General features: G+C 43.7%; 2 protein-coding genes across 3 annotated transcripts; both read right to left on the bottom strand.

Moving 5' to 3' along the window:
* Positions 1-626: 626 nt before the first annotated feature.
* Positions 627-5,078, bottom strand: LOC124020301 (nuclear distribution protein nudE homolog 1-like). Of its 2 annotated transcripts, none has more exons than XM_046335649.1 (3): positions 4,877-5,078; positions 956-1,108; positions 627-819 (listed from the first exon to the last, which is right to left on the bottom strand). In XM_046335649.1, exons 2-3 carry the CDS (start codon positions 1,039-1,041, stop codon positions 660-662), a joined length of 246 nt encoding a protein of 81 aa, XP_046191605.1. In that variant the 5' UTR covers positions 1,042-1,108; positions 4,877-5,078; the 3' UTR covers positions 627-659. The 2 variants fall into 2 exon arrangements, with proteins under 2 accessions (XP_046191605.1, XP_046191606.1); XM_046335650.1 differs by having other exon boundaries at positions 4,881-5,078.
* An 11,612-nt stretch (positions 5,079-16,690) lies between these two features.
* Positions 16,691-25,302, bottom strand: LOC124020303. The gene is made up of 5 exons (XM_046335654.1): positions 23,769-25,302; positions 20,157-20,323; positions 18,202-18,312; positions 17,799-17,951; positions 16,691-17,706 (listed from the first exon to the last, which is right to left on the bottom strand). The coding sequence occupies exons 1-5, from the start codon at positions 23,884-23,886 to the stop codon at positions 17,074-17,076; spliced, it is 1,182 nt and encodes a 393-aa protein (XP_046191610.1). The 5' UTR covers positions 23,887-25,302; the 3' UTR covers positions 16,691-17,073.
* Positions 25,303-27,235: the final 1,933 nt, after the last annotated feature.

Genomic DNA, 27,235 nt, shown 5'->3' with positions numbered 1-27,235 from the left:
CCTCTCAGGACACTAAAAAGATTTGGCATGGATCCTGAGATCCTCAAAAGGTTCTACAGCTGCAACATCGAGAGCATCCTGACTGGTTGCATCACTGCCTGGTACAGCAATTGCTCGGCCTCTGACCGCAAGGCACTACAGAGGGTAGTGCGTTTGGCCCAGTACATCACTGGGGCTACGCTGCCTGCCATCCAGGACCTCTACACCAGGCAGTGTCAGAGGAAGGCCCTAAAAATTGTCAAAGACCCCAGCCACCCCAGTCATAGACTGTTCTCTCTACTACCGCATGGCAAGCGGTACCGGAGTGCCAAGTCTAGGACCAAAAGGCTTCTCAACAGTTTTTACCCTCCAGCCATAAGACTCCTGAACAGGTAATCAAATGGCTACCAGGACTATTTGCACGGCCCCGGGACCAAGCTCCGTCCCTCAGGGGATCGGGCTGTCAGCCCAACTTGTTTAGTTCATTTTATGCACCCGCAAATTATTCTGTATAATGAGAAGAGCTTTACAAATGTAATAAATAATAATAATAATGTTATTATAATGAAAGGCTTGATAAGTTGAATCAGGTGTGCTAGTTGTGTAATAGTTGGAAGGGCTGGGGGTCCCTGAGTAGAGGTTGGAAAAACGCTGCTCTAAACTAGAGTCAAGTCAACAGGTCATACCTTGTAGTTCTCCAGTTCCGTGTGTAGCCGGTTGTTCTGTGTGACGAGTTCTCGGTTGTGTGTTTCACACTGCTTGAGTTCAGTCTCCAGTTCCACCTCGTAGTCACGACTCATCTGCTGGAACTCCTGCAGCTCCTCCTGCACCTCCTCAGCCCTGTGAGAGGTTAGGGGTCAAGACGGTGGTCGTGGAGTAACAGAGGACACTACGGTTTAAGCAGATACCTGTGGGTACCTCTGCTGGAGCCTGGCAGACTGCTCCTTTCTCTCTCTGTGTGTGTGTGTGTACGTACCTCTGTTGGTGCTTGCTTGTCTGTTCCTTCCAGTAGTCCACCTCCTCCTCCAGAGAGACAAACTTAAGGGACTCTGGTTCTCCCATCTCTGCCCACACCACTGGTCACTCTTCTCTCCCCGATCTCTTCTCTCCCTCTCTTACAGGTCTCTCACTGAGTCAGTAAATGGAAGGAAGGAGAGAGTCAGTAAATGGAAGGAAGGAAGGAAGGAAGGAAGGAAGGAAGAGAGTCAGTAAATGGAAGGAAGGAAGGAAGGAGTCAGTAAATGGAAGGAAGGAAGGAAGGAAGGAAGGAAGGAAGGAAGTAAGGAAGGAAGGAAGGAAGGAAGGAAGGAAGGAAGGAGAGAGTCAGTAAATGGAAGGAATGAAGGAAGGAAGGAAGGAAGGAAGTCAGGAAATGGAAGGAAGGAAGTCAGTAAATGGAAGGAAGGAAGGAAGGAAGGAAGGAAGGAAGGAAGGAAGGAAGGAAGGAAGGAAGGAAGGAAGGAAGGAAGGAAGGAAGGAAATGGAAGGAAGGAAGGAAGGAAGGAAGGAAGGAAGGAAGGAAGGAAGGAAGGAAGGAAGGAAGGAAGGAAGGAAATGGAAGGAAGGAAGGAAGGAAGGAGAGAGTCAGTAAATGGAAGGAAGGAAGGAAGGAGAGAGTCAGTAAATGGAAGGAAGGAAGGAAGGAAGGAGTCAGTAAATGGAAGGAAGGAAGGAAGGAGAGAGTCAGTAAATGGAAGGAAGGAAGGAGCGAGTCAGTAAATGGAAGGAAGGAAGGAAGGAAGGAGCGAGTCAGTAAATGGAAGGAAGGAAGGAGCGAGTCAGTAAATGGAAGGAAGGAAGGAAGGAAGGAAGGCGAGTCAGTAAATGGAAGGAAGGAAGGAGCGAGTCAGTAAATGGAAGGAAGGAAGGAGCGAGTCAGTAAATGGAAGGAAGGAAGGAGCGAGTCAGTAAATGGAAGGAAGGAAGGAGAGTCAGTAAATGGAAGGAAGGAAGGAGAGAGTCAGTAAATGGAAGGAAGGAAGGAGAGAGTCAGTAAATGGAAGGAAGGAAGGAAGCAGAGGAAGGAAGGAAGTAAATGGAAATGGAAGGAAGGAAGGAGAGAGTCAGTAAATGGAAGGAAGGAAGGAGGAGAGTCAGTAAATGGAAGGAAGGAAGGAGAGAGTCAGTAAATGGAAGGAAGGAAGGAGAGGTCAGGAAGTAAATGGAAGGAAGGAAGGAGAGAGTCAGTAAATGGAAGGAAGGAAGGAGAGAGTCAGTAAATGGAAGGAAGGAAGGAGAGAGTCAGTAAATGGAAGGAAGGAAGGAGAGAGTCAGTAAATGGAAGGAAGGAAGGAGAGAGTCAGTAAATGGAAGGAAGGAAGGAGGAAGGAGTCAGTAAATGGAAGGAAGGAAGGAGAGAGTCAGTAAATGGAAGGAAGGAAGGAAATGGAAGAGTCAGTAAATGGAAGGAAGGAAGGAAGGAAATGGAAGGTCAGTAAATGGAAGGAAGGAAGGAAGTCAGTAAATGGAAGGAAGGAAAGAGTCAGTAAATGGAAGGAAGGAAGGAGAGAGTCAGTAAATGGAAGGAAGGAAGGAGAGAGTCAGTAAATGGAAGGAAGGAAGGAGAGAGTCAGTAAATGGAAGGAAGGAAGGAAGGAGAGAGTCAGTAAATGGAAGGAAGGAAGGAAGGAGAGTCAGTAAATGGAAGGAAGGAAGGAGTCAGTAAATGGAAGGAAGGAAGGAGAGAGTCAGTAAATGGAAGGAAGGAAGGAGAGAGAGTCAGTAAATGGAAGGAAGGAGAGAGTCAGTAAATGGAAGGAAGGAAGGAGAGAGTCAGGAAAATGGAAGGTCAGTAAATGGAAGGAAGGAGAGAGTCAGTAAATGGAAGGAAGGAAAGAGTCAGTAAATGGAAGGAAGGAAGGAGAGAGTCAGTAAATGGAAGGAAGGAAGGAGAGAGTCAGTAAATGGAAGGAAGGAAGAGAGTCAGTAAATGGAAGGAAGGAAGGAGAGAGTCAGTAAATGGAAGGAAGGAAGGAAGGAAAATGGAAGGAAGGAGAGTCAGTAAATGGAAGGAAGTAAATGGAAGGAAGGAAGGAAGGAGAGAGTCAGTAAATGGAAGGAAGGAAGGAGAGAGTCAGTAAATGGAAGGAAGGAAGGAAGGTAAATGGAAGGAAGGAAGGAGAGAGTCAGTAAATGGAAGGAAGGAAAGGAGTAAATGAGTCAGTAAATGGAAGGAAGGAAGGAAGGAGAGAGTCAGTAAATGGAAGGAAGGAAAGAAGGGAAGGAAGGAAGTCAGTAAATGGAAGGAAGGAAGGAAGGAGGAGAGAGTCAGTAAATGGAAGGAAGGAAGGAAGTAAATGGAAGGAAGGAAGAGTCAGTAAATGGAAGGAAGGAAGGAGTAAATGGAAGAGTCAGTAAATGGAAGGAAGGAAGGAGTCAGTAAATGGAAGGAAATGGAAGGAAGAGTCAGTAAATGGAAGGAAGGAAGGAGAGAGTCAGTAAATGGAAGGAAGGAAGAGAGTCAGTAAATGGAAGGAAGGAAGAGTAAAATGGAAGGAAGGAGAGAGTAAATGGAAGGAAGGAAGGATGGAAGGAAGGAAGGAGAGAGTCAGTAAATGGAAGGAAGGAAGGAAATGGAGAGAGTCAGTAAATGGAAGGAAGGAAGGAGTAAATGGAAGGAAGGAGAGAGTCAGTAAATGGAAGGAAGGAGAGAGTCAGTAAATGGAAGGAAGGAAGGAGGAGAGTCAGTAAATGGAAGGAAGGAAGGAGAGAGTCAGTAAATGGAAGGAAGTAAGGAGAGAGTCAGTAAATGGAAGGAAGGAGAGAGTCAGTAAATGGAAGGAAGGAAGGAGAGAGTCAGTAAATGGAAGGAAGTAAGGAGAGAGTCAGTAAATGGAAGGAAGGAAGTAAGGAGTCAGTAAACAGGTGCACGTCAGTAGGCTAAATTTAGATGATCAACAGTGATTGATACTTTTTCAACCAAAAGAGATAAAGAGTTCTCTATTCAGCATTTCCAAGTCAACAATGTGCTTCAGGCAGGAAAGGACAGCAGAAACGGGTTAAAGGAGGTCAGTGCAAACTACAACGACATAAGTAAGTCATCACAGTCATCACCTAGCTAGCTAACAAGTGCGCTGTCAGTGTCAACTGATGACAATAGGCTGGCTGTCAAACTATAGGAACGCAAAGAAAGGCACAATGGCAAGGCTTAATGAACATCAATTTTATTTAAAAAGCCATTTTTACATCAGCCGATATCTCAAAGGGCTGCACAGAAACCCAGCATGAAACACCAAACAGCAAGCAATGCAGGTGTAAAAGCACGGTGGCTAGGAAAAACTCCCTAGAAAAACCAAAACCTAGGAAGAAACCTAGAGAGGAACCAGGCTATGAAGGGTGGCCAGTCCTCTTCTGGCTGTGTCGGGTGGAGATTTTAACAGTACATGAATATATAATGTTTATTCAAAACAAAGCAAATGGACCAATTTGGAATATGACTTGTTTATTTTGTAGCCATTGCCATTCTACTCATAACCAAAGTCTTAAAAGCAGTGTTTGTAAGATTTAAACAATATCTAAAACTTGTACGTTCAAGTACTTGCTAACTGATGTTTGGCAACAAGCAAACAAGGCAGCAAACAAAAGAGACTGCACTTTGGTCAGAATACAAAAGGGGAAGTGTATTCTCTCCTTCACACCAGTGACAAGCAGTGTCAACTGGATAACGTTAGATTGCTAATGCTTGCAATATGTCGTCTCTGGTCAAAATAAGTAGCTACGCTCTGGCATTTATTTTCTGCCAATTTTACAATAACGCAACCAGGGTCAGAATTGACAAAAATGCAGTTACAAATGTATGTGCAGACAGCATAATTTGCCTGTACATCGAACTAGTTGTGTCATAAATTCACGTTACCATCGCGATTTAAATCCCAGTAATTTGACAGTTAATACTAACCTACCGAGGATTGCTTGCGGTGGCTCCAACAGTGCCGAAAGATGACGGTACCTTTATAACGGAGCTACAAAACGGAACAGAAGTATCCAGCAAATGTTGTTACATAGATCATTCCTTGGCTGAAAGTAGTGACAAAGTTACCACCTAGAACAATGCGAAGGCTGCATATATATATATCTCTCTTTTGTCCAAAGTAGACTCATCGCTAATCCTCCAACCACCGCGATAGTTTAACCGCTCACCATTGGTCGGTTAAACTGTCAATCAAGTGTGTAGGGCGATGAATGGCCAATCACGTTCATGATTTGCCTACGAGGTCGGTTAAATCAAATGCGCTTTTAAGCAGAGAGGAAGAGGCGAAGCGAGAGGTTTTACTCCGCACAAAATCTGTCCAAGAAAATGTTTGTATTGGAGGTCAATGAGTGTTGAATTTGGTAAACAAAATATGTAATTGCTAATTTGCTACGTGAGGCTTATATGATCTAATAGAGGTTTGTAATGGTTAGGTTGTTACAATTGCACTGATATGAGTGAACGCACGTGGCAACTTCGAGAAAAACCCACATTTATATCTAGTGTAATTTTTTTATGTGTAAATGACGTCATCATTTCCTAAATCAAAGTTTGTACCGACAGATGTAACCTATCATTACAGGGCTCTCCAACCCTGGTGCTCTACCGTGCTTTAAGGATTCACTGCTACCCCAGTTGTAACTAGCCTGGTGCTCCAGGGGTCATTACAGACCTTGGTTCGATTCCAGGCTTTATCACAGCCGGCCATGATTGGGTGTCCCATAGGGCGGCGCGCAATTGGCCCAGCGTCGTCCTGGTTAGGGTTTGACCGGGTGAATGAATTTGTTCTTAACTGACTCGCCTCGTGAAATAAAGGTTAAATAAAAATAAATAAAATAACCTGATTAATCTTATAAACCAGCAAATTATTAGAATCAGGTGCGCTAGATTAGGGTTGTAATGAAAACCTACAGGAAGGTAACTCTCCAGACGCAGGGATGGTGAGCCCTGTTATAGAATACGCATAAAATGCATCCTCCATTAGCAACGTCTGACTAGGCCCACACATATTGTCTCAAGAACATGTTTTATTGTTAATGCCCTCAAACACCAAGTTAGACATACCTATAATTAAAACGAATAGGCCGTCATCACTGTCAATCGTTGCTCGTAATTCTTCAGATTTTACCGGTGAAACGGCATCTGCATGCCAATCGTTTGATTGATCTCAATTAGTTTCACGGGAATATGGATTTCTACCTTCTTGAATGACTGTTTCGTGAGCGAACTACAGCAGATGGTGATAACTAAGTGTTAGCCTTTCTTGTATTCTAGTTTCAATCGAAGCATATATATCCGGCCTAGTGGCTCTTTTGAGTTTGGGCAATATATATATATATATATAATATTCCACTTTTCAGCTTCACCATCCTAAAATCTCGATAGAAATGTGGTGTGTTTGGTGTAACAGTAATGTTATTGCCCTACTACGCGATTATATTTGGTTTTGTCAAGTAAAATAGGCTACTAATTAATCATTGTGATTTTACAAGACATTGATTCCCGCTTTGATCTAACTTTAATAAACGAGCATCTTTGTGAGAAGTGATAATCTTCTTATTTGTATCAATAAGCGATGAGCAGGACTATTCAGCCGTAAGGCAACAGATGTTGAGGGTTATTTTTTAAAGGTTTGGAGCGCCCTTCGTGGTTCTAAAAGGTCAGCGCGAAATCTATTTTTATTTGATTAGCTTGAACACATGGTTACAATATACCCTATTACTGAATAAAAGAAAAACACAGAGGTTAACTATAATCTAATTTATTTGCATAGACGTAATCATCAAATCAATTGATTAAGTAGTGAACATAAATCATTACTACATAGAATTGCAGGAAATTCGTTTTAAAAACAGCCATAAAATCCATATTTTGGTGTGGTTGTATTCACGCATCTCATTAAACTAGAACCTCAATGCATTATTACCCTCAAACTTGGCCCAATTCACATTTCCCCACCCTGACATACCAAGGTAGAAATGCAGGCTACATGTGTGCAATGCAAAGGCCCATTTCGCTACACTTGCAATAACATCTGCTAACCATGTGTATTTGACCAATAACATCTGCTAACCATGTGTATTTGACCAATAACATCTGCTAACTATGTGTATTTGACCAATAACATCTGCTAACCATGTGTATTTGACCAATAACATCTGCTAACCATGTGTATTTGACCAATAACATCTGCTAACCATGTGTATTTGACCAATAACATCTGCTAACCATGTGTATTTGACCAATAACATCTGCTAACCATGTGTATTTGACCAATAACATCTGCTAACCATGTGTATTTGACCAATAACATCTGCTAACCATGTGTATTTGACCAATAACATCTGCTAACCATGTGTATTTGACCAATAACATCTGTTAACCATGTGTATTTGACCAATAACATCTGCTAACCATGTGTATTTGACCAATAACATCTGCTAACCATGTGTATTTGACCAATAACATCTGTTAACCGTGTGTATTTGACCAATAACATCTGCTAACCATGTGTATTTGACCAATAACATCTGCTAACCATGTGTATTTGACCAATAACATCTGTTAACCATGTGTATTTGACCAATAACATCTGTTAACCATGTGTATTTGACCAATTACATCTGTTAACCATGTGTATTTGACCAATAACATCTGTTAACCATGTGTATTTGACCAATAACATCTGTTAACCATGTGTATTTGACCAATAACATCTGTTAACCATGTGTATTTGACCAATAACATCTGTTAACCATGTGTATTTGACCAATAACATCTGTTAACCATGTGTATTTGACCAATAACATCTGCTAACCATGTGTATTTGACCAATAACATCTGCTAACCATGTATATTTGACCAATAACATCTGTTAACCATGTGTATTTGACCAATAACATCTGTTAACCATGTGTATTTGACCAATAACATCTGCTAACCATGTGTATTTGACCAATAACATCTGCTAACCATGTGTATTTGACCAATAACATCTGCTAACCATGTGTATTTGACCAATAACATCTGCTAACCATGTGTATTTGACCAATAACATCTGCTAACCATGTGTATTTGACCAATAACATCTGCTAACTATGTGTATTTGACCAATAACATCTGCTAACCATGTGTATTTGACCAATAACATCTGCTAACCATGTGTATTTGACCAATAACATTTTATTTGATTTTGGAGGATTGAGAACTTTGGCCAATCAGAACGTTTAAAAAACCCCAACTAGATTCGGTGTGTCTGCTTTGATGTCCGTGAAACTCCATCAACCCCCTCTCTTGTGTCTGCTTTGATGTCCATGAAACTCCATCAACCCCCTCTCGTGTCTGCTTTGATGTCCATGAAACTCCATCGACCCCCTCTCTTGCACAGTGGAACCCAAGACGATATGTCACCACTTGGTTACAGTTATACCATTCTTCCCGAGGACACCCAACCCAGAGTGGCCGCAGGAAAGCCCAAGGAGCCGGACCCTCTCTGGAAGTTTCTGTAGCCCTGCTTGGGATATTTAGCCAACACTGGCTATTGGTTGAGACGCAGAGCCGTTCCTCGTCTTTCTCGCCACCACCAGAGAGAAGACCTGTAGGCTGCTGTAGGCTGCTGTAGGCTGCTGTAGGCTGTTGTAGGCTGCTGTAGGCTGCTGTAGCCTACGTATTTATTTGGTTGGTCATTCAATCGTTGTTCATGGAATTTTTGTGAAAATTAAATAGAATATATTTCAGATCTGAATACATTTTCGGTGTATTATCAAACTGAAAAAGATGAGGAAGTGCACCTACCTCCTCCAGCACTACACACCTGTTATATCTGAGTTGTGCCTGTTGTCATAGAGATAAGAGAACTCATGAGAATAAACCGTTTTATTATAAGGGCATCCAGTTTCACCATTTTAAAGTAGGGTGGGGATTCATATGAGTTGGGAGCAATTAATCCAATGAAGAAGAAAAATGTACTACTTTAAAATGGAGATAAGAGCTAAAAGAAATGGCAGACACAAGAATGAGTCTTGTATCTATCTCAATGGCCTGTTGTTCACAGTGTATCTGTCCTCTCTTTGGCTAGACCGGTCCCACCTGATCTCACCTCCTCCAGCCTGCCTTCCATCATGGAGGACTCCATCATGGATTTCCATTGTTAAAGCAGTCACTCAAAATCTTGTCAATTTAATAAACAATTGTTATTTCAGGACAACTGGGAATTCAGAAAAAACTGAGGTAAAATCCTGATTTCAAATTACCTTCAGGTCAGAGGGATTCTGACTTGAGCTGGACGACTGTTAAAAACACATTTTCCCCGTCAGAGATAAAATTAGTAAAGTATCCTAGGATAGGATAAGTAATCCTTCTCACCCCCCCCCCCCTTTAAGATTTAGATGCACTATTGTAAAGTGACTGTTCTACTGGATGTCATAAGGTGAATGCACCAATTTGTAAGTCGCTCTGGATAAGAGCGTCTGCTAAATGACTTAAATGTAAATGTAAAGTTGGAGGTTGGCGATTTCCAAGTTCCCAGATGTCTTGAACGCAGCATGATGGTAAATTGGGACTGATGGTCTGTTTACGTAGCCGGTTAGGATAATTAACTTTGCAGGTTAAAATAATCTGGTTTCCCATTGTTGACGTAGCTATGCAGTTCTGAGACAACTATCCGTGAGGGAGGGGACACAGACTGACGCCTTGATCACACCGACAGTGTTATTGCGCAAAATAGAACGCAACATAATCTAGATATACGGGCAACATAAATTCAACATTCACCTACTGCTATTTCTGTCAAGCCATCTACACATAGTTTGACGAATCCAATGTATGCACCACGCAGAACGCACTGCAAGGTAAACGCAGCGTTCCATTGGAAATTAATGTCCTTCTGGTGTACCAAAACGCAAAGCAGTGGTCGGTGCGATCGAGGCGTGAACGTGTCACCTACCCACAATTCCCAACCAAACGCAGCTCCATTAGGACCAACTCAAGAAACTGCTCGAGCTACGGCTGAGAATTCGAGAAGTATGAAAGACAACGGTCCGATATTCTAGAACATTGCTGTGCTCTAAAAAGGAATAGACCTTTTTGGATTATGATCGACACACTCCTTGATCCCAGCGACAGCGTCATTGCGTTTTGGTCCACCAGAAGTGCTTTCCTTTCCTATGGGAACGTTTGCCTTGCAGCATCGCGTTGCAGAGGCAGTTGCAGTGCGTTCTGTGTGGTGCACACGGTGAATTTATCTAACACATGCATCAAACTGGATGCAAAGACAGCTTGACAGAAATGGTAGTAGAGGTTGAATGATAAACTTGTGTTGCACACGTATCCAGGGGCTCCCGAGTGGCGCAGTGGTCTCTGCATCTCAGTGTTAGAGGTCTTACTACAGACCCTGGTTCGATTCCAGGCTGTATCACAACCGGCCGTGATTGGGAGTCCCATAGGGCGGCGCACAATTAGCCCAGCATTGTCCGGGTTAGGGGTAGGCCGTCACTGTAAATAAGAATTTGTTCTTAACCAACAGACAAGGACAGGTCAGTTCTAGCCTGAGGAACAGAAGGACAGGTCAGTTCTAGGCTGAGGAACAGACAAGGACAGGTCAGTTCTAGGCTGAGGAACAGACCAGGACAGGTCAGTTCTAGGAACAGACAAGGACAGGTCAGTTCTAGGCTGAGGAACAGACAAGGACAGGTCAGTTCTAGGCTGAGGAACAGACAAGGACAGGTCAGTTCTAGGCTGAGGAACAGACAAGGACAGGTCAGTTCTAGGCTGAGGAACAGACAAGGACAGGTCGGTTCTAGGCTGAGGAACAGACAAGGACAGGTCGGTTCTAGGCTGAGGAACAGACAAGGACAGGTCGGTTCTAGGCTGAGGAACAGACAAGGACAGGTCGGTTCTAGGCTGAGGAACAGACAAGGACAGGTCGGTTCTAGGCTGAGGAACAGACAAGGACAGGTCAGTTCTAACCTGAGGAACAGACAAGGACAGGTCAGTTCTAGGCTGAGGAACAGACAAGGACAGGTCAGTTCTAGCCTGAGGAACAGACAAGGACAGGTCAGTTCTAGGCTGAGGAACAGACAAGGACAGGTCAGTTCTAGGCTGAGGAACAGACAAGGACAGGTCAGTTCTAGGCTGAGGAACAGACAAGGACAGGTCAGTTCTAGCCTGAGGAACAGACAAGGACAGGTCAGTTCTAACCTGAGGAACAGACAAGGACAGGTCAGTTCTAGGCTGAGGAACAGACAAGGACAGGTCAGTTCTAGCCTGAGGAACAGACAAGGACAGGTCAGTTCTAGGCTGAGGAACAGACAAGGACAGGTCAGTTCTAGGCTGAGGAACAGACAAGGACAGGTCAGTTCTAGGCTGAGGAACAGACAAGGACAGCAGACTAGAACTGACCTGTCCTTGTCTGTTCCTCAGGCTAGAACTGACCTGTCCTTGTCTGTTGGTTAAGAACAAATTCTTATTTACAGTGACGGCCTACCCCTAACCCGGACAATGCTGGGCTAATTGTGCGCCGCCCTATGGGACTCCCAATCACGGCCGGTTGTGATACAGCCTGGAATCGAACCAGGGTCTGTCGCATTCATTGAATCACTAAGTCATAAATAAATCCGTTTCCTAGTTCCGACTAGCAAGTCAACGGGGCATGAGTGACTGATCTGGTCAGTAAGGAACAAAGAGAGACACAGGGATGTGTCCTATCAGTGCTACCAGCGCTTTAGCCTCCTGGTGGATGGAACAGTCCATTACACCAAGGCATACAACTCAAGGTGAGATGGGTGCGTGATCTTGCATTGGTGATACATCTTAAAGCAGAGGGGGCAGGATCGACTTCGTGAAACCCAGTCTTAAAACCACCATAATCAAGGCCAGATTAAGAAATCGTAGGCGCCAGCACATAATATAGACTGGATTTTGTTTTGCTGCCTCTTGGGGCCCCCACCTTGGGCCCAGGGGTTTCAGCCCCAGGAAACCCCTGCATTAATCCGTCCCTGACCATAATGCACTGTATTCAGAGTTAAAGTAGGCCTACTTGCTGAGGCCTGCACGAAGACAATACCACCATAATCCAGCACAGTTAAAAAAGTGCTTTGAATAAGATCCTTTTTGACTGACATTGAAAAACAAGATTTGTTCCTAAAATAAAAACCCAATTTCAAATTCAGTTTCTTGGTCAAGTTATTAAATGTGCCGTTTAAAATTCAGCTTTTCATCTAACCAAATCCCGAGTTACTTACAGGTAACACTATCAATTTGCTGGCCTTAAATCTGAACGTGACTCCACCTGTCTACTTTCAGAGAAGAGAAAACCATACATTTACTCTTGCTTGCATTAAAAGCACAAGTTTCAATTGGAAAAAGTTGATTTTGAACAGCATCATGGTGTCTTCAGCATACAGATGAAGATTTGCAGTCAACAGTCTTCCCTATATTTATATACAGTGTAAAAAAGGAATCGGACCCAACATTGAGCCCAGGGGAACTCCTTTTGTAAACCCCCAAAACTCAGATTTCAGACCCTCCTGTGCTACACACTGTTCTGTCAAAAGGATTTCATATTCAAACAGCTGGCAAGCTGATGTTCAAATTAAATATAACTTTATTAGTCACACGTGCTGAATGAAACAGGTGTAGACCTAACAGTGAAATGCTTACTTACAAGCCCCTTATTAACCAACAATGCAGTTTTAAGAAAAACAAATAATTAAAGAGCAGCAGTAAATAACAATAGCGTGGCTATATACAGGGGGTACTAGTTCAGTCAATGAGTCAATGTGCAGGGGCCACGGGAGCGAGGTAATTGAGGTAATTATGTACATGCAGATAGAGATATTGAAGTGGCTATGCATAAATAATAACAGAGAGTAGCAGCAGTGTGGGGGGGGGGGTACAAATAGTCTGGGTAGCCATTTGATTAGCTGTTCAGGAGTCTTGTGGCTTGAGGGTAGAAGCTGTTTTGAAGCTTCTTGGACAAACGGTACCGGTTGCCGGTGCTGTAGCAGAGAGAACAGAGAAAAGTCTATGACTTGGGTGGCTGGCGTCTTTGACAATTTTTAGGGCCTTCCTCTGACACCGCCTGGTATAGAGATCCTGGATGGCAAGAAGCTTGGTCCCGGTGATGTGCTGGCCCTTCCTCTGACACGCCTGGTATAGAGGTCCTGGATGGCAGGAAGCTTGGTCCCGGTGATGTACTGGCCCTTCCTCTGACACCGCCTGGTATAGAGATCCTGGATGGCAAGAAGCTTGGCCCCGGTGATGTACTGGGCCGTACGCACTACCCTCCGTAGTGCCTAGCAGTCGGAGGCTGAGCAGTTGCCAGACCAGGCAGTGATGCAACCCGTCAGGATGCTCTCGATGGTGCAGCTGTAAAACCTTTTGAGGATCTGAGAACCCATGCCAAATCTTTTCAGTCTCCTGAGGAGAAATAGGTTTGGGATGTTGGCCCTAACTCATAGGTTTACTCCAATATCTACATTGTTTTTTTTACATTGCATGTAGACAAACAATTGACATCTTGATTTTAGATTTTTACTTTCAAAATCTACAAGTAATACTGTTTCACAGAAATTTTTGAAATTGGCTGATTTAAGATAAAACTTCAATCCTGTTTACGGTCCACACAGAGACACTGTACTTCTGGAAACACCTACAGCTAAGGCACACGTTATGCCCTGGGGTCTGGACCACCCATTTCATCAGATATCCCTGGGGCCTGGACCACCCATTTCATCAGATATCCCTGTGGCCTGGACCACCCATTTCATCAGATATCCCTGGGGCCTGGACCACCCATTTCATCAGATATCCCTATGAAGATCATTGAACACTATGGGAAAAGAGACAAGGTCTCATATTATAATATACTCTACTCAACCTTAAGTCTCCAATCAGATTGCATGGGAAAATAGATTAAATAAAGTTTCTTTAACTAGGCAAGTCAGTTAAGAACAAATTCTTATTTACAATGACTGCCTACCCCGGCCAAACCCGGACAACGCTGGGTCAATTGTGCACCGCCCTATGGGACTCCCAATCACAGCCGGATGTGATACAGCCTGGATTAGAACCAGGGTCTGTAGTGACAACTCTAGCACTGAGATGCAGTGCCTTAGACCGCTGTGATACAGCCTGGAATCGAACCAGGGTCTGTAGTGACAACTCTAGCACTGAGATGCAGTGCCTTAGACCGCTGTGATACAGCCTGGAATCGAACCAGGGTCTGTAGTGACACCTCAAGCACTGAGATGCAGTGCCTTAGACCGCTGTGCCACTCGGGAGTCATATGGACATATGTTTCACAGATGAGGAATGGCAAAACATACTGAGGTCCAATAAGACACTAAGACCGTTGCAAGAGAGCTGCGGTCAAGGCTATCTCCGTTGACAACCATCCACAGGTTCTACTGGACTCTCCTGACTGCTGGGGATGCAACCAGGACAGAGGCACCTTGGTTCACGTGTTATGGACATGTCCACATTTACAACAGTTCTGGAAGATTCCCTTTGGCCCCAGACTGTTCCCCAGACTGTTCCCTAGACTGTTCCCCAGACTGTTCCCCAGACTGTTCCCTAGACTGTTCCTACTCTCCAATCCCTCTGAACTGAAACAGAACATCATCCTCGCTGCCTTGTTTTCGTACTAACCAACTCACTTTTCAGTCTCAGTCAGGCCTTTTTTAAATGACCCCATTTCTATGAGTAGAAAATGTATTTTTCCTTCCGTCCTTTTCTTGTCGGCCAGGTTCTCTGTTCAGTTGGAGCTCTCAGCGTGGCAAACGACACTGGGGATTGTAAAACAAAACTACCCTGCACTGTGCCTGCAAAACTATACCCCCTCCCTAAATAGAAGAGCCATGACATTGATCCAGTACAGGATGTGCTAATGGTTAAGACTGCTACATATGAACACATTTGATACAAACTTATTAAGCACATTCAAAACATTTGAGTTAAGGTGGGCTAGCCAGCTAGGCAATATTTCAGACCCCTCCCACCCTCAGATAGCAGGTTGATGCTTGTCATGATTCTTGTCCTGGAGGCAAAACAGAGCCGTTTCCCCTTCGATAGATCAGCTGCAAAGTCCAAATTGACTACAGTGAATTCAGAAAAGTATTCACACCCCTTCACTTTTTCACACAATAACCCAAAATGACAAAGCGAAAACGGGTTTTTAGAAATGTTTACAAAAAATAAGTATTCTGACCCTTTGCTATGAGTCTCAAAATTGAGCTCAGGTGCATCCTGTTTCCATTGATTATCCTTGAGACGGTTCTACAACATTATTGGAGTCCAGCTGTGGTAAATTCAATTGATTGGACATGATTTGGAAAGGCCCACACCTGTCTATATAAGGTCTTACAGGTGACAGTGCATGTCCGAGCAAAAACCAAGCCATGAGGTCGAAGGAATTGTCTGTAGAGCTCCGAGACATGATTTTGTCGAGGGAAGGGTACCAAAAAATGTCTGCAGCATTGAAAGTCCCCAAGAACACAGTGGCTTCCATTATTCTTAAAAATGGGAGAAGTTTGGAACCACCAAGACTCTTCCTAGAGCTGGCCGCCCAGCCAAACTCAGCAATCGGGAGAGAAGGGCCTTGGTCAGGAAGGTGATCAATAACCTGATTGTCACTCTGACAGAGCTCGAGAGTTTCTCTGTGGAGATGGGAGAACCTTGCAGAAGGACAACCATCTCTGCAGCACTCCACCAATCAGGCCTTTATGGTAGTGGCCAGATGGAAGCCATTCCTCAATAACACACTCATGACAGCCCGCTTGGAGTTTGCCAAAGTGCACCTAAAGGACTCTCAGACCATGAGAAACAAGATGCTCTGGTCTGATGAAACCAAGATTGAACTCTTTGGCCTGAATGCCAAGCACCACACCTGGAAGAAACCTGGCACCATCCCTACAGTGAAGCATGGTGGTGGCACCATCTCTACAGTGAAGCATGGTGGTGGCACCATCCCTACAGTGAAGCATGGTGGTGGCACCATCCCTACAGTGAAGCATGGTGGTGGCACCATCCCTACAGTGAAGCATGGTGGTGGCACCATCCCTTCAGTGAAGCATGGTGGTGGCACCAATTCCTACAGTGAAGCATGGTGGTGGCACCATTCCTACAGTGAAGCATGGTGGTGGCACCATCCCTACAGTGAAGCAGTGGTGGCAGCATCATGCTATGGGGATGTTTTTCAGCGGCAGGGACTAGGAGACTAGTCAGGATCAAGGGAAAGATGAACTGAGCGAAGTACAGAGAGATCCTTTCTAGGGAGTTTTTCCTAGCCAACGTGCTTCAACACCTGCATTGCTTGCTGTTTGGGGTTTTAGGCTGGGTTTCTGTACAGCACTTTGAGATATCAGCTGATGTACGAAGGGCTATATAAATACATTTGATTTGATCCTTGATGAAAACCTGCTCTAGAGCGCTCAGGACCTCAGACTGGAGCGAAGGTTCACCTTCCAACAGGAGAACGACCCGAAGCACACAGCCAAGACAACATAGAAGTGGCTTCGGGACAAGTCTCTGAATGTCCTTAAGTGGTCCAGCCAGAGCCCGGACTTGAATCCGATCGAACATCTCTGGAGAGACCTGAAAATAGCTGTGCAGTGATGCTCCCCATCCAACCTGACAGAGCTTGAGGATCCAAGCTTGTAACGTCATACCCAAGAAGACTAGAGGCTGTAATCGCTGCCAAAGGTGCTTCAACAAAGTACTGAGTAAAGGGTCTGAATACTTGTGTAAATGTAATATTTCATTTTTATTAACAAAATTAAAATAATTGCTAACATTTCTAGACCTGTTTTTGCTTAGTCATCATGGGGTATTGTGATGTCATCATGGGGTATTGTGATGTCATCATGGGGTATTGTGATGTCATCATGGGGCATTGTGATGTCATCATGGGGTATTGTGTGTAGATTAATGAGGAAATAAATGAATCAATTTTAGAATTAGGTTGTAACGTAACAAAATGTGGATAAAAGGCAGGTGTCTGAACTTTCCGAACCCACTGTATGTTGTCAAAAATCAAACAAACACAAATTAAGAACCCCCCCTTATCAAGTTGTGTTGACAGAATGCTAATATTAGTTGAAATAAAAGTTACACTACCCAAAATATACTCAATTTGAGGAAGGACCCACACACTCGGTCCTCAGCCCTAGGCTCAATGCCAACAAGGTATCCACACTCACTATGTCCTCTGTATGCTGTTCTAACCCATCTATGAAAGGGTGTGATGCACTCTTGGTTGGAATGAGGTCCATGTCCATCTCAGCTTTTCTCTTCCTTGGAGAAAAGGTCAGTGGAAGGTCTTTATCCTGTGGAACATGGGCCTTCATATCCAGCAACACGCTTCTGAGCTGTGAAGACAGGTCAGTCACGTACTGTTCCTCTTCGAGATGATAAGTGAGTTCTGTGATCTCTTTAAGATATCCTGCACATTGCCTCCGTAACCGCAACAGCTTCCTAGAGGACCTCTTCTTTCCTCTTCCAGATGGACCTTCGTATGGACGGTCAATGTTGGAGTCTCCGGTGGCCCGCTTGGTCTTAAACATGACATTTCTTATGTCACTGTCAGTAGGGTAATAGCGCCTGCGAGTAGGTGGAGGGGGCTGCTCTCCGTGGAAAAGCTCTTCCACTACAAAGGTGTTCAGATGACACTTCATTTCAGTCATCTTTCTCACACCAGACAGAGTCAGCTGCTCAATCTTCTCTCTCAGCCTGGCATCTACAGCTTCCCTAACATGAGCTGCCTGTTGGAGGAAGAACACATGGGTTTATCGTAAAGAGGTCAGGGGGTAACTTAACCAACAGTCTATTATATAGGTTCGATAGTTATATTTACCTCGCCAACAACTGCATGTGAGCTGTGCTCAGAGAGGGAGGGGAACCTGACGCAGTAGACAACCTCTGCCTTCACGGAGCTGGGCGTTTCACTTAGTGCTGCCTTCAGAGTTTGGGAGGCCTCCTTTTTAGAGCACACTGTACTTTCCTCAATCTAGACATAAAAACAGTGGTATTTGTTACATATGTACTGGTACTATGTACGGTGTTAGGCTGATTCACACAGACAGTCCAATTCTGATCTTTTTTCCCCCCACTAATTGATCTTTTGACCAATCAGATCAGCTCTTTTGCCCATAATTGGAAATGGGCTGCCTGTGTAAACACGGCCTTAGACTTTGACCAACTGTAGGCGTAGACGTTAAAACTTTTTCATGTAGACGTTAAAACTTTTTCATATTTACCTTAAAATCAGGAAAGCGAATAACGTGGGCGATGTTTATTATAGCCTTGCAGTCCACCTTTTTGGTATTTTGTACCAGTTTCCGTTTCTGTAGAAAGGTATGGTCTTCAAGCTATGGAAGATATGATAATAAATTTGACTTTTATAGCAAAACATTTAATAATAGTAAAAAAAATTGACTGACAGTTAAAAGTTAAAAGTTTGGACACAGCTACTCATTCAATTAGTACTATTTTCTACATTGTAGAATAATAGTGAAGACATCAAACATAATGATATAACATGTATGGAATCACGTAGTAACCAAAAAAAAGTGTTAAACAATTCCAAATATATTTCGGATTCTTCAGAGTAGCCACCCTTTGCCTTGACATTTTTTTGTACACGCTTGGCATTCTCTCAACCAGCTTCACCTGGAATGCTTTTCCAACAGTCTTGAGTTCCCACATATGCTGAGCACTTGTTGGCTGCTTTTCCTTCACTCTGCGGTCCAACTTGTCGCAAACTATCTCAATTGGGTTGAGGTCGGGTGATTGTGGAGGCCAGGTCATCTGTTGCAGCACTCTCCTTATTGGTCAAATAGCCCTTACACAACCTAGAGGTGTGTTGGGTCATTGTCCTGTTGAAAAACAAATGAGTCTCACTAAGCGCAAACCAGATGGGATGGCGTATCGCTGCAGAATGCTGTGGTAGCCATGCTGGTTAAGTGTGCCTTGAATTCTAAATAAAATCACTGACAGTGTCACCAGCAAAACACCGCCACACCTCCTCCTCCATGCTTCACGGCGGGAACCACACATGCAGAGATCATCCGTTCATCTACTCTGCGTCTCACAAAGACACGGCGGTTGGAACCAAAAATCTCCAATTTGGACTCAGACCAAAGGACAGATTTCCACCAGTCTAACATACATGGCTCGTGTTTATTGGCCCAAGTAAGTCTCTTCTTCTTGTTGATGTCCTTTAGTTGTGGTTTCTTTGCAGCAATTCGACCATGAAGGCCTGATCCACGCAGTCTCCTCTGAGCAGTTGATGTTGAGATGTGTCTGTTACTTGAAGTCTGTTATGCAATAATTTGGGCTGCAATTTCTGAGGCTGGAAACTAATGAACTTACCCTCTGCAGCAAAGGTAACGCTGGGTCTTCCTTTCCTGTGGTGGTCCTCAAGAGACAGTTTCATCACAGCGCTTGATGGTTTTTGCAACTGCACTGGAAGAAACTCAAAGTTCTTGAAATTTTCTGCAATGACTGACCTTCATGTCTTAAAGTAAAGATGTCGTTTCTCTTTGCTTATTTGAGCTGTTCTTGCCATAATACGGACTTGGTCTTTTACCAAATAACGCTATCTTCTGTGTACCACCCCTACCTTGTCACAACACAACTGATTGGCTCAAACGCATAAAGAAGGAAATAAATTCCACAAATTAACTTTTTAATTGAAATTTCCGGGTTCCTGGTGACTACCTCATGAAGCTGGTTGAGAGAATGCCAAGAGTGTACAAAGCTGTCAACAAGGCAAAGGGTGGCAGCTTTTAAGTATCTCAAATTTAAAATATATTTAGATTTGTTTTAACACTTTTTTGGTTACTATATGATTCCATGTGTTATTTCATAGTTTTGATGTCTTCACTATTATTCTACAATGTATAAAATAGTCAAAATAAAGGAAAAACCCTTGAATGAGTAGGTGCGTCCAAACGTTTGACTGGTACTGTATAAAGCACTTTTCTAGACACCCAAAGCTCTTTACAGTGTACAGGGAAACTCACCACCCGAACCCCACCTACATACTCTTGCAATAAGTGCCATGGCCTCTTTAGTGACCACAGCGTTAGGACAACCCTTTAAAGTCCCGTCTTATTGAGGAACATTCCACTGTTAGTACTTCAACATGATTCTAATTAAATGTTATATAAATTGTGTGGTGTAAAGGACAGTGATCCGTCTATGAACTTACTTCCTTCTTGTCTCTTTCAGCAGCATATTTCTCTTTGGCTTTTGTCTGTCTGTCTTTGCCCTGGTGGCATTCATACGTCTTTGTGCCAACAACTTGAAACGGAACACCATTGAACGGGATACTTTTACTCTCCCAGCTGAGTTTTTTCCGTGCCAAAGGCTGTGCATCTGTTAAAAAGGTCAACAATATGATATATTACTATTAGAATTATAGGCTTATGGGGGAAACTAACAAAGTTGCTCTCTGTCAAATAACTCATCTGTTCTTGAAAATGGATCCCTTTATGCTGATGATGCAATAGCAATTGAGGCAATAAAGTTGAGCATCGTTGCCATGGCAGCATTGGTTGCTGCAACCAATGTACTCTTAAGGAGTGTAGGTGAGTCTACCATTACTCTAAGGTCAAAGGACCTTATACACTACACAATCCAAAAAAAAATTGGACACCTGCTCGTCGAACATCTCATTCCAAAAATCATGGGTATTAATATGGACTTGGTCCCCCCTTTCCTGCTATAACAGCCTCCACTCTTCTGGGAAGGCTTTCCACTAGATGTTGGAACATTACTGAGGGGACTTTCTTCCATTCAGACACAAGAGCATTAGTGAGTTCGGGCACTGATGTTGGGCGATTAGGCCTGGCTCGCAGTCGGCCTTCCAATACATCCCAAAGATTTTCGATGGGGTTGAGGTCAGGGCTCCGTGCAGGCCAGTGAAGTTCTTCCACACAGATCTCGACAAACCATTTCTGTATGGACCTCTTTGTGCATGGAAGTATTTAGGGGAGTATTCAGGAGAGTATTTAGGGGAATATTCAGGAGAGTATTCAGGAGAATATTCAGGAAAGTATTCAGGGGTATATTTAGGATTGGAAACTTTCCGTGGGGATTATATGCAAATTAATATTAATACCATTTAAATGTCGATGTGTTTTGCATTGGATGTATTTACCATATCATATGGAGACAGAAACATAAATCTTTTACCTCATAACTAGATATAATTACAAATGATTAAATCCTTCCAATAGAAATAAAAAAAACAATTTAGTTACGAATTGAACTTTAATTAAATGAGTTGACTCTTCACATGGGATGATTTCACTGAACAACAATAGAAAGGGAATATTGAATGATCCCCAATGATCCATCGCATCTCCCAGAAACGTTTTCAACATACATCTGTAAAAAGATATTCTAGAAACTAAAGCTTTGGTTGTCTTCCTCTCAGGCTTCCATGTCTTCTCCCTGGACCTCCTCAATGTCCACCTCTTGAACATCAGACTGAGGCCTCATCTTCACTATCACTTTCCAACCGTGTTGAGGATGGCTCGTTGTCAGGCTCAAAAAGTCTCAAATTTGTCCGGACGGCCACAAATTTCTCAACCCTTGTATTGGTCAGCCTGTTGCGTGCTTTGGTGTGTGTGTTCCCAAACAAGGACCAGTTGCGCTCTGAGGCGGCTGATGTTGGTGGGATTTGTAGGATGATGGAGGCAACAGGAGAAAGAGCCTCAGATCCATGAAGTCCCTTCCACCAGGTGGCTGATGAGACATGTTGGCACGACTGCCATATTGCATCTCCATCCCAAAGCCCTTGCTTGGAAGTGGACTTCACCAGACTGCCAAGAACCTTGCCCTCATCCAGGCCAAGGTGACGAGACACGGTAGTGATGACACCATAGGCCTTGTTGATCGCTGCACCAGACAGGATGCTCTTGCCCGCATACTTGGGGTCCAACATGTACGCTGTGGCATGTATGGGCTTCAGGCAGAAGTCTTCACACTTCTTGATGTATTTCAGAACTGAAGTTTCCTCTGCTTGGAGCAACAGTGAAGTGGGCAGGGTAGTACAGATTTAAATCGTCCGATTAATCGGTATCGGCTTTTTTTTTGGTCCTCCAATAAATCGGTATCAGTATCGGCTTTGAAAAATCATAGTCGGTCGACCTCTAGGCCAAACACACCAAGACAGTCGTGAAGAGGGAACGACAAAACCTTTTCCCCCTCAGGAGACTGAAACTATTTTTCATGGGTCCCCAGATCCTCAAAAAGTTATACAGCTGCACCATCGAGAGCATCCTGACCGGTTGCATCACCGCTTGGTATGGAAACAGCTCGGCATCTGACCATAAGGCGCTACAGAGGGTAGTGCGTATGGCCCAGTACATCACCGGGGCCAAGCTTCTTGCCATCCAGGGCCTCTATACCAGGCGGTGTCAGAGGAAAACACAAGCCATAAAAGACTGCTGAACAATTCATCAAATGGCCACTGGACTATTACATTTACCCCCTCCATTTGTTTTGTACACTGCTGCTACTCACTGTTTATTATCTATGCATAGTCACTTCACCCCTACCTACATGTACAAATTACCTCTAACCTCTACCCCCACACACTGACTCTGTACTGGTACCCCCTGTATATAGCCTCACTATTGTTATGTTATTGTGTTAATTTTTATTTCAGTCTACTTGGTAAATATTTTCTTAACTCTTCTTGAACTGCACTGTTGGTTAAGGGCTTGTTTAGTAAGCATTTCACGGTAAGGTCTACACTTGTTGTATTCAGCATTTCACGGTAAGGTCTACACTTGTTGTATTCGGCGCATGAAACAAATAGTTTGATTTGACATGATCATAATTGACTGTAGCACATATAAAGCGCCCACAAGCTACCAGTGGCTGAAAACACAATTGCAGCGGGATGTACGAGTGACGAATTTCCGGGCAAGGATGGTCCATTTAAAATGAATTCCTTCCTCCCTCGCCCTGCAAGTGTAAACTCGTCAGACGTCATGATATAAGTGTCCACTTAATTTGAGGGCTGAGGGGGGAGTGTGTTTTGAATGCAGCCTTTATTGTACAATCACCGACGAAGTGGCTTAGACTTCGGCTTGCCTCTAGAACACATGTTGTGTGCCCGAACAGACCAAAAGGGTAAACCAGACACGTCTTCGGGGCTATAAAGCAGAAGCCCTTTAGAATGGTAGTGAGAGGAAATCCAGTCGCGAGGAGCGGATGGAAGTAGCGGAAACTGGGCCGACATTCTGCTAATTTAACATCCGATCTCAATACATGTTTAATGTCCCAAACGTACAATATGTTACGAGCACAGTGCGCTAAGTTTTATAGACTTGAAGCTTTGCCGAAGTTTTAAAGAAATTGCGTTTAGGAGTGCAAGGGTCGAATTGAGTTTGTGCTTGGCTTTGCCCACTATGCTCATACTGTAAACAACACAGATGAACTAACGTCGTTTTGGAAACAAAAAGCCAAAATGTCATAATATATGCACGAATTCTCCAAACTGTTCGGCTGGGAAGAATCCCTGGTTCATCGTCCGTGCTTCACCGAACATGGAAAGACTGAGACGGGCAAACCCCACTCCGTTGCCAACAACATTTAATAGCAATATTGCCCCCCCAGAAATGGCCAGTGTATCATTAGCCGTCACGTAAGTAACTTAGTTATTTCAACAGTAATTAATGAAAATGTCTAATTTATTGGGCTAGTGTATCATCAGCTTTAGGTCATTTTAGATGAGTAGCAAAAGTAAGCTACTAGCTACCTAATGTTAGCTATTTAGGCTATGTTATGTTTTTTAAAGATAACTTACCCTTTTGCCCAAAACTTTTGTCCTTTCTCAATGTTATGAATTTCAGTGACGTTTCCAATTCTTGTTCCCGAATGTATTTAGTTATTTCGTCCTCAAACTTGAACTCGAGGTATGCCATTTCGAAAATGTGGCGTTTTCCACCATAGATATTAAGCAGTGTACTAGCACAGTTTCTAAACCGAGAGACGCAACATCGCGATACTTCCGGGAACGCTTGCGGACCAGGACGACGCCTCGATCACACCAACAGTTTTCCCCTCCCCCGATTTGGAACACCAGAAGTACATTCATTTCCGATTTAACGCTGTGTGTGCATTACAGTATTGCTGAGGCAGTTGTGTGGCGTATTATTTATATATATATATATATGAGAGAGAAATGTCCTTGTTTTTGAAAGAGAAACACTTTTTTTTGTCCATTAAAATAACATAAAATAGATCCGAAAAACAGTGTAGATGTGTAATTGATTCAAACTGTAATTGATTCAAACTACATAATAGTAGGATGATACACAGCCAATACAGTAGGTGGCAGCATGCCCCTAGAACAATTGTTAGAAGAACAACAACAATAACAACATTTGGCCTCACACTCCAGAACAGTAGGTGGCGCCAAGTGCTGATTGTACAGAGATTGTGACAGCCTGGTTAAATGGTGTCCCTTGACAAGGCAAGAACAAGATGTATGTCAGGAGAAGTGCAGTATTATCTTGACTTGGAAATGGAGGAGGAGTGGAGGGGAAACGAGTGGCGGAGGAGGTCTCAGAGAGAGATGGAGGAAGAGGGTGAACTTGAGTCTGGTAAAAATGTTGGGGGAAAAAGGAGGTGGTGAAGTTATCGGAGCCCGAGGCGTGCACCGAGAGTCAGGATAAAGATGAGTCTGTGACAGCAGGAGTGAAGTTTTTGGAAAAAGTGGACGCCTGCCTTTTGGCTGATCCATTTGTGGTTTCAGGGTGGGAGAAAATGGAATTGGGTGCTGTGGAATCGGTGAGGGTAACCAGAAGTGGTCTTGTGGTAATTGTATGTGTTTCTGCTGGTCCGAGGGAGCAGTCGCTCCACGTTTAAACGAATGGGGACAAGAGGTGTGAATTGTTTTGCTCTCCAGAAAAGGGCGCCATTGAAAGGAGTGATTACTGGGGTCGCGGTAAAAGCTGACCAACTGAAGGGGAAGATTCCCGGTGTTCGTGACGCTCGTCGTTTGATGCGTGAGTGGAGAAACAGAAGAGTCATTGTCTGTTCTTTTGAGTTTTGATGTTGAGTCTGCCCGACAAAGTGCTGTTAGGATATATGTTTTCCTGTACGAACTTTTGTGCCGGTTACATTACGTTGCTTCAGGTGTCAAGCTTGTGGGCATGTGGCAGCAGTGTGTAGGAGCGAGATACCTATGTGTGCAGAAGGGCATGAGACAAAGAAATGTGTAGCATTGGGTAAAGTAGTGGTATATAGTCATTGTAGCAGTGCCCATTGGGCTGGGGATCGGAAATGTCCCGTGCGAGAGAGGCTGGTTGAGGTTTGCAGGGTTAGAGTAGTGCGAGAGAGGCTGGTTGAGGTTTGCAGGGTTAGAGTAGTGAAGAAGTTGTCATACACTGAGGCAGTGAAAAAAGTAGAGGAAGATGGGTCAAGGGGGATGGATCCTGAGAGGAGTGGTGTGAATAGTAGATCAGTACCAGTACAGAGGGAGGGATCCTGAGAGGAGTGGTGTGAATAGATCAGTACCAGTACAGAGGGAGGGATCCTGAGAGGAGTGGTGTGAATAGTAGATCTGTACCAGTACAGAGGGAGGGATCCTGAGAGGAGTGGTGTGAATAGTAGATCTGAACCAGTACAGAGGGAGGGATCCTGAGAGGAGTGGTGTGAATAGATCAGTACAGAGGGAGGGATCCTGAGAGGAGTGGTGTGAATAGTACATCTGAACCAGTACAGAGGGAGGGATCCTGAGAGGAGTGGTGTGAATAGTAGATCTGTACCAGTACAGAGGGAGGGATCCTGAGAGGAGTGGTGTGAATAGTAGATCTGTACCAGTACAGAGGGAGGGATCCTGAGAGGAGTGGTGTGAATAGTAGATCAGTACAGAGGGATAAACCAACAAGTGATATACAGTTGAAGTCAGAAGTACATACACCTTAGCCAAATACATTAACTCAGTTTTTCACAATTCCTGACATTTAGTCCTAGTAAAAATTCCCTGTTTTAGGTCAGTTAGGATTACCACTTTATTTTAAGAATGTGAAATGTCAGAATAATCGTAGAGAGAGAATGATTTATTTCAGCTTTTATTTCTTTCATCCCATTCCCAGTGGGTCAGAAGTTTACATACACTCAATTAGTATTTGGTAGCATTGTCTTTAAATTGTTTAACTTGGGTCAAACGTTTCGGGAAGCCTTCCACAAGCTTCCCACAATAAGTTGGGTGAATTTTGGCTCATTCCTTCTGACAGAGCTGGTGTAACTGAGTCAGGTTTGTAGGCCTCCTTGCTCGCACACACTTTTTCAGTTCTGCCCACAATTTTTCTGTAGGATTGAGGTTGGGGCTTTTTGATGGTCACTCCAATACCATGACTTTGTTATCCTTAAGCCATTTTGTCACAACTTTGGAAGTATGCTTGGGGTCATTGTCCATTTGTAAGACCCATTTGCGACCAAGCTTCAACTTCCTGACTGATGTCTTGAGATGTTGCTTCAATATATCCACATCATTTTCCAGCCTCATGATTCCATCTATTTTGTGAAGTGCACCAGTCCCTCCTGCAGCAAAGCACCCCCACAACATGATGCTGCCACCCCCGTGCTTCACGGTTGGGATGGTGTTTTTCGGCTTGCAAGCCTCCCCCTTTTCCTCCAAACATAACGATGGTCATTATGGCCTAACAATTCTATTTTTGTTTCATCAGACCAGAGGAAATTTCTCCAAAAAGTATGATCTTTGTCCCCATGTGTAGTTGCAAACCGTAGTCTGGCTTTTTTATGGTGGTTTTTGAGCAGTGGCTTCTTCCTTGCTGAGCGGCCTTTCGGGTTATATCGAAAAAGGACTAATTTTATTGTGGATATAGATACTTTTGTACCTGTTTCCTCCAGCATCTTCACAAGGTCCTTTGCTGCTGTTCTGGGATTGATTTGCACTTTTTGCATCAAAGTACATTCATCTCTAGGAGACAGAACAAGTCTCCTTCCTGAGTGGTATGATGGCTGCGTGGTTCCATGGTGTTTATACTTGCGTACTATTGTTTGTACAGATGAACGTGGTACCTTCAGGCATTTGGAAATTGCTCCCAAGGATGAACCAGACGTGTGGAGGTCTGCAATTCTTTTTCTGAGGTCTTGGCTGATTTCTTTTGATTTTCCCATGATGTCAAGCAAAGAGGCACTGACTTTGAAGGTAGGCCTTGAAATACATCCACAAATACACCTCCAATGGACTCAAATGATGTCAATTAGCCTATCAGAAGCTTCTAAAGCCATAACATAATT

This window comes from Oncorhynchus gorbuscha, unplaced genomic scaffold (assembly GCF_021184085.1).
Source record: "Oncorhynchus gorbuscha isolate QuinsamMale2020 ecotype Even-year unplaced genomic scaffold, OgorEven_v1.0 Un_scaffold_807, whole genome shotgun sequence".
Taxonomy (NCBI): Eukaryota; Metazoa; Chordata; class Actinopteri; order Salmoniformes; family Salmonidae; genus Oncorhynchus; species Oncorhynchus gorbuscha.
The sequence above is the reverse complement of the archived record's forward strand: the minus strand, read 5'-3'. Positions and strand labels throughout refer to the sequence as shown.

Bases quoted from the DNA above. Each gene is read 5' to 3' on its own strand.
- LOC124020301 (XM_046335649.1), bottom strand. From the start codon at position 1,041: ATGGGAGAACCAGAGTCCCTTAAGTTTGTCTCTCTGGAGGAGGAGGTG. The intron at 820-955 runs GTACGTACACAC...AACCTCTCACAG, and splicing joins ACAAGCAAGCACCAACAGAG to GGCTGAGGAGGTGCAGGAGG.
- LOC124020303 (XM_046335654.1), bottom strand. From the start codon at position 23,886: ATGGCATACCTCGAGTTCAAGTTTGAGGACGAAATAACTAAATACATT. The intron at 20,324-23,768 runs GTAAGTTATCTT...CCTTTTTAACAG, and splicing joins CAAAAGTTTTGGGCAAAAGG to ATGCACAGCCTTTGGCACGG. The intron at 18,313-20,156 runs GTAAGTTCATAG...TATCTTCCATAG, and splicing joins CTGAAAGAGACAAGAAGGAA to CTTGAAGACCATACCTTTCT.